Genomic DNA, 7,175 nt, shown 5'->3' with positions numbered 1-7,175 from the left:
GCGGTTGCCGCCCCTCTGCCGGGCCAGGAGCCTGGGCGGGGCTAGGGCGGGACTGCGGCCCTGGGGGCGGGGCCATGGCGGGATTGGGCGGGTGCGCGACGGAGGGCGGGGCCTCGGCCCTGGGAGGGCGGGACTGCTGCCATGAGGCGGGGCCAGGCCGGCACTGGGCGGGGCCAGGCAGGGGCGGGGCCAGGGCGGGACTGCGGCCCTCACTGCGGCCCAGACTGGCGCGGGCGTGGCTCTGTGTGGGGGGAGGCCTTCCCACGCCTCCACCCTCGCCCGTCCCACTCCCTTTCCTTCTGGGGCCCAGCATTTTGAGTACATTTTTTAACATTAAAAAATGCTGTCCTTTGCCTTACACACATCCTTCAATCAGTTTTTTCTGCAGTGATTCTGAAGCATCCTCGCAGACATATTTCACCTTACAAACTTGGGCATGTTTAACTGATCAGGTCTGTTTTTTAAAAACATGGCCACTATTATACCTGACCGTTCTTGGGCTAATTCGTTTTCCCTGACTGACCGAGCAACGCCTTTGCACAGTTGAGGGGTCCCAAATAGGAATCAAGAGGGGAGGGAGCCTGTTAGAGGGAGGGGGCTTACCTTCAGGCCTCTGCATAGCTCAGGGAGACCAAGCAGGAATGGTAAAATCCAGGCTGTGGAGCCCAGCCATTTCACAAGACAAGACCTAGATCTTGTCATCATGTCCACACAAGACAAGACTAGCAGGGCACTGGTGGCTCACACCTGTCATCCTAGCTACTCAGGAGGCTGAGATCTGAAGCTCACAGTTTAAAGCCATACCAGGCAGGAAAGTCCATGACACTCTTAATTCCAATTAACCACCAGAAAACCAAAGTGGTATGGGGCAAGGTGGTGGAGCATTAGCCTTGAACAAAAGATCTCAGTGACAGCACCCAGGCTCTGAGGTCAAGCCCCATAATGGAAAGAAAGAAAAGAAAAGACAGACTAGTCTGCAGGTTAAACACAGAAAAGAGATACTCTCCAAGTCCACACACACACACACACACACACACACACACACACACACACACATGCACACACACATACTCACATAAGTAAATTCTGTTTTTCTGCATAGGTAGCCTTATTTTTTTTTTCTTTTGCCAGTTATGGGGCTTGAAATCTGGGCCTGGGTGCTGTCCTTGTGTTCTTCAGCTCAAGGGAAGTGCTCTACCGTGTGAGCCACAGCACCACTTCCAGTTTTCTAGTGGTTTATTGGAGATGAGTCTCATGCACTTTCCTGCCTGGGCTGGCTTTGAACCACAATCCTCAAATCTCAGCCTCCTGAGTAGCTAGGATTACAGGCGTGTGCCACTGGCACCCAGCTGTAGCCTTACTTTTTAACCGAGGCATGAACTCAGGACCAGGGAGCTTTCTCTTAGCTTTTTCACTCAAGGCTAGCACCAGAGCCATCCCTGGAGCCTCTGGGAGCCTCATAGATGTCCCTGAAGGAGCAGAGAGCAGTGTTTGAATGTGAGCTCCCTCCAGTGTCTAGGAAAGGGGATATGAGTGCCAGCTCTTTCAGAGAAGCCCTCCAGAGAATCACTGCAAGCAGAGCCAGCAGGAGTCAGTCTGAGGTCTGCTGCTGGGCAGTTAGGAGTGACAGCAGGATGCTTTAGGACACTTGCTGATGATGGGAATAAATGAAAGGGTGAGTGTATAAGAGAGCGGCTGCACTGACTGGGAAGCATGACTAGTCCTGTCTGCCAGGGAGGAACCTAGCAGGGCAGGTCCCTTTGTGGGGAGGGGCTGAGGGAGCAGATACACGTGCCCACTGCCACTATGCTTAAGTGACAGAGCGAGGATTCAAAGTCTGGCCTAAGTCTAAGACATCGCTTTTTGTGGCATCGGGCTGCCTCTGCTTAACAGAGAGCTGGCAAGTGAGGGGATGTGATGAATGCTCACTTGAGGAGGGGCTGCTCTGGCTCTCCTGGCTAGCTCTCCCGTTTGATGGCTAGGGCATGGCTCAGTGGCTGAGCACCTGCTATCTTATACAGGTCTTGGGTTCCATCTCCAAACTGCAAAACCAAAACCAAAAAAAATCCTGTATGAGTACTCATGGATGATCTTCTTTTCCATATATATAATATCAAATTTATAGACAGAACAGAGGAATTCCAAGGAATGATATTTGGTCTCTCATGAGTCCAAAGATGCTTTGGACATGTTTCAAGTGTTTCCTACTCAGTAAGCTACAGGAGACTTAAGGCTCACCCATAGCTCACCTGTCTAGTCCAGCACACAAGACCAAAGCTACCCCTGGTCTTCACCCTGACATGCAGGAAGTGACCCATCTTTACTGTTTGTCTTGCAGATCCATGGACCTGCCCAGGGTCTCTGAATAAGTGAGACCAGGCACAGCAGGAGGGCACTGCCTGAGTCCAGATCAGGGCCAGGCCTACTGCATTTCACAGCCCCACCCCCACCCCAATCACAGGCTACCCACCCTGCCCTCTGCATTCTGAAGGAAGGCAAGGCTACCATTGGGAACCCCACAGCAACTTCCAAAACCATAAGCATGAGCAAAAATTTCACGCCTCGCTTGTAATGGTGACTTGCAATTTGCTTGGGCTTTACAACACTCACATCGTGATACCAGTGACCAGACCTAGTGACCCTGACAGACCTAGACAGCTGCAGAACGGGCATCTCCAGATGTTCTGAGAGGGAGCCTGAAGCTGGCTACCAGTGGCTCACTCCTATAACTATAGCTGCTCAGGAGGCTGATATCTGAGCATTATGGTTAAAAGTCTGCAAGGGCAGGAAAGTCTGTGGCACTCTTATCTTCAGTGAATCAAAGCCAGAAGTGGAGCTATGGCTCAAGCAGCAGAACATTGTTAAAGAACAAAAGTGCTGCCCAGGTCCTGAGTTCAATCCCCAGTACCAACACACACACACACACACACACACACACACACACACACACACACGAACCTGAGGCTCCATCTACCAGGCAGTGGGGCCAGCAGTGGCTGATTGCCAAGCCTGGGGATGCTCCTGCCTCTGTTAGAAACACACAAGTCTACCCTCACACCACCTAAATGCAAACACCAGCAACAGGCTACAACCCTCTTAAAGCTCCCACAGGACTCACAGCCTTTCAACGTGGCCTGTGTAGTGGCCTCAGCCATGTTGTAGTTCTGTCAGTGGGCAAGTCAGGAGCAGCCAGCTCCCTCCAGGATTTGATATGACCCCACCTGGGCTGTAGGAGGGACAGCTCCCCCTCCATGCTACCCAGCAGGCCTGTCTGGCAAGGCTCCTCAAAGGCAGCCCCCTCCCAACCCCTCTGGGGCTGACCTACGGGCCTGAGGCTAAAGATAGGTTTAGCTGACTACATTGGGAGGAACTGGCAGGGAAGGACTTGAAGTCAGCCACTTCAGGGCCAAGCCTCAGTGCAGCTAGTTCCCCATGGGATGTGCTTTCTTCCAGAGCCATGGAAAGGCCCAGAGGCCCAGGTTCCATTTGTATTTGAAAAAGACAAAAGCCAGAAGGAAGCTACAAATTTTGTGGTGTATTTTAAATGCTCACATCCAGCATGTTGATGCTTTCATTCCTTGTATTAGGTGATATCAGGATTTACTAAAACACACACACACACACACACACACACACACACACACACACATGGTGGGCAAGTGGTGCTGGGAATCAAACCCAGGGGGCTCACATGCTTGTCAAGTGCCTTCCCCCAGCCCTTTGAAAACATCTGAATAATTGTGGGTTATATAGGCACAGATTTGAAGCTGAAAAATGTTTTTTTTGTTGTTGTCTGAGCCCACCGTGAAAGTGAAATCTGAGCTCTGAATTAATCTCATTTGCCTACAACTTGCCCTGTGCCCCAACAATGCAAGGCCCACAGGATGACCAGTCCTGGGGCAGACCATGGGAGTAGTGGGAAAAATGTCACAGTGTTCAATGACACTGATCAGGACACTTAAAATGGCACAATTTGTGCTAGATGTGTGTGTGTGTATGTTTTAATTATTTATTGTTTTTATAAGGGTGATGTACCGAGGGGTTACTGTTTCATAAGTTAGGTAAAAAGTACGTTTCTTTTCTTTTCTTTCCTTCTTTTTTTTTGGTCAGTCATGGGACTTGAACTCTGAGCCTGGGTACTGTCCCTGAGCTCTTCAGCTCAAGGCTTATCACTCTACCACTTGAACCACAGTGCCACTTTTGGTTTTCTGGTGGTTAATTGGAGATAAGAGTCTCATGGACTTTCCTGCCCAGTCTGGCTTTGCATGATCCTCAGATCTCAGCCTCCTGACTAGCTAGGATTACAGGCATGAGCCACTGGCACCCCACTAAGAGTACATTTCTTTTGGGACAATGCCACTCCTTCCCTCACTCTCCCCATTTTCCCCTCCCATCCCCATCCACAAGCTGTATAGTTCATTTTCAATATAGTGTTCAGTGAGTACCACTGCTGCATTTGTTCACGCTTTGTCCCTCCAGTATGTGCTAGTATATATTTTTGTTTTTGTCTTTTTTTTGGTACTGGGGATCAAACCCAGGACATTGCACTTGCTAGGCAATCCTTTGCCACTGAGCTACATCCAGCCCAATGCTAGGTATATTTTGACATTTTTTGAAGTTGTTTATTTTCCAGTGTTATGGATTGAATCCATGGCCTCGCACCTACTAGGTTAGTGGCTTGCCACTGAGCATCACTCCCAGGCCACAGCCTAGGTTCTGATGCTGCTCTAAAACCCCATTTTATCTTATGTGTGTGTGTGTGTGTGTGTGTGTGTGTTCCCTAATAGGTCTTGTCTAGGCTGGCTTTTAACTCCTGGACTCCAGCAATCCTCCTGCCCCAGTCTCCAGAGGAGCTAGGACTACACACGCACCACTGCACCCAGCTTGCATGTACTTTGCTTTGCTTAAAAAACAACTTAGATAGACAGACAGACAGACAGATAGATCAATCGATCTAGGATTTGAACACTTGCCTCACACTTGCTAAGCTGGCCCTCTCCTACTTGGGCCATTCATTCCTCTAATCCTTTTTTGAGTTGGTTACTCAACTTTATGCCCAGACAGACCTGGACCATGAGCTTGTTTATGCTTCCCATTGTCGCTGGAATGACAGGCACACTAGCTGCGTATTCTATTTCTAATCCCCCACCCTTAAAGTTTTCTATTAACATGGTGGAACCTAAATGTATTTGAAACCACAGAAAGACAGGCCACTTGAGATGCTAGTGAAGACAGGTCCCCTCTGATGAGAAATGCTCTGTGGTGCTGGGGAGCCAGGCTCCCCACCAGCAGGCTGCCCACTTCTGCATGTGGGTGTGCCCACCAGGTCTGCTTCCAGCCAGCTCACAAGGAAAGCAGGCCAAAAGCTTGACCCTGGGGCAGAGCATGTGCGTGAAGCGGCACTGGTCACAGTCCCTTACAACGGCTCACGGGGACTCAGCCCGTGACTGTCACCAGAAGGAAGTTGGTCTGCCCATGGAACAGCCATGTGCCCAGGAGACAGGAGGTTCCATGACTTAAGAAGGGTACAGAGGAAAGTAATTCAGGGTGTGACTAGTGATCTACTATGTCCCTTACTTTGTGGAGAATTCTTGAAGGGGGGGACAGGGAGTGAGGGACACACATTTAATCCAGAGGGCCCACATGTGGCTGCCGTGGACACCTGATGGCGGGTCTGTCTGAGAAGTGCTTGCTGCTGTCTGCATGAGGGGACACAAGGCTGAGGGGCCAGAAGTGGCGCTGTAGCTCAAGTGGTAGAGCGCTCGCCTTGAGTTGAAGAGCTGAGGGACAGCGCCCAGGCCCAGAGTTCAAGCCCCACGACCGACAAAATAAAAACAAAAACTATACAGAGCACTCAGAACCTCGGCGATTTAAAACATTAAAAAAAAAAAAAAGGCTGAGGGGCCGTGGTCAGGAAGCCCTCCTGGGCACTCACTTGGATGTTTGAGATGAAAGGGCTGGAACCAGGGGAAAGGCCAGTGGCAGTGTCGGTGCCCTGTGCTGGGCAAGGCTATGGTCAGGCTCCCTCAAAGCCCAGCGGCCACGCCCACCGCCAGTCTTCCATAGAGACCACGCTGAGGTCACAGAGGAGCCCCAAAGAGCACACAGAAGCAAAAGCACATGGGTCCCCTCTGGGGGCAACAGGAATCGAGAAGACAGGTGGGGAGAGCTCCCCCTCCGCCCCAAGTGTCATTGTGGGGCACACAACTGCAGCTAGTGATGGAGAGGGAGAGTGTCACAGGACAGGGGAGGACAGTGAGCTACACCTGGAGGGTGGGACCCCCATACGAGCCCAGGCCAGCCCAGGACGCTTCTGGCCTGGTCAGGGCAGCAGAGGAAAGACAGAGGGCCTTTGGGGGACACCTCTGGGCCAAGAAGGGCAAAGCCAGGTGCTGGAGGGGGCTGGGATGCTAAGGAGAGCATGAGTGTGTGTGTGGGGAAACTGAGGCAACAGTGATCTGATAGCATATTATGTGGGACTTACAGGGTAGGGGTCAAGGAGAGGGCACCCGGCTCCTATGGGGTGAGGGCACAGGAAGAAACACTGGCGGTGGGCCAAGGAGCGTAAGGAGCACTGGAGGGACAAGACAGGGTAAGGACAGGGACTCCAGCCCAGGCCTGGCAGGCCAGTCAGAGTCCAGCCACAGGTGGAGAGGGTTTGGGTCCTTGCTGGGGGACTGAGTGTGCCACAGTCCAGGGTACTCACCCAATCCCATCTCCTGTGTTTCCCAGGGCCTGACTGTTCTCAAGCCTCTGCACCCAGAATTCCCCCTCAGGTCCAGCCTTTGGGAGGCCTCAGCAAATCACAGGCATTTCTCTGACTCACCTAAGGCCAAGCAACGTCACCAGGACTTGGGGGTACCACATGACCTCAGAGTATGCAGGGACGCCCCAGACAGCAGAGACATGTGCAGGCTGGCTCTGCTCCAAGTCTTTATTTGCCCTGGGACCACTCCTCATTCGGCCCGTCTGTCCCAACACAGTGCTGGCAGAAGCCTCCCGTGCCCACGCAGTGGCGGTGCACACTGGGCTGGGGTGTGAAGGTAGCAGGCGTGGAGCGGGTGTGTGGCTGAGGCCTTTCCTCTCATGGAGCCCTGGCACTAGTATTCAATAGTCACCGTCTTGATGCGGAGATACTCATTCAGGGCGGCCTCACCTGCAAGACAGCACAGGCT

At 52.1% G+C, this 7,175-nt stretch overlaps 1 protein-coding gene across 1 annotated transcript in view; it reads right to left on the bottom strand.

Annotated features, from left to right (window-relative positions):
* Positions 1 to 6,920: 6,920 nt before the first annotated feature.
* Aldh1l1 (aldehyde dehydrogenase 1 family, member L1) overlaps positions 6,921 to 7,175 on the bottom strand; it is a 33,977-nt gene continuing 33,722 nt past the window's right edge. Inside the window, 1 exon segment of the mRNA XM_013010520.1 lies at positions 6,921 to 7,156. Coding sequence (XP_012865974.1) covers positions 7,101 to 7,156 — 56 coding nt within the window. The 3' untranslated portion in view covers positions 6,921 to 7,100.

This window comes from Dipodomys ordii, unplaced genomic scaffold (assembly GCF_000151885.1).
Source record: "Dipodomys ordii isolate 6190 unplaced genomic scaffold, Dord_2.0 Scaffold12, whole genome shotgun sequence".
Lineage (NCBI taxonomy): Eukaryota > Metazoa > Chordata > Mammalia > Rodentia > Heteromyidae > Dipodomys > Dipodomys ordii.
The sequence above is the reverse complement of the archived record's forward strand: the minus strand, read 5'-3'. Positions and strand labels throughout refer to the sequence as shown.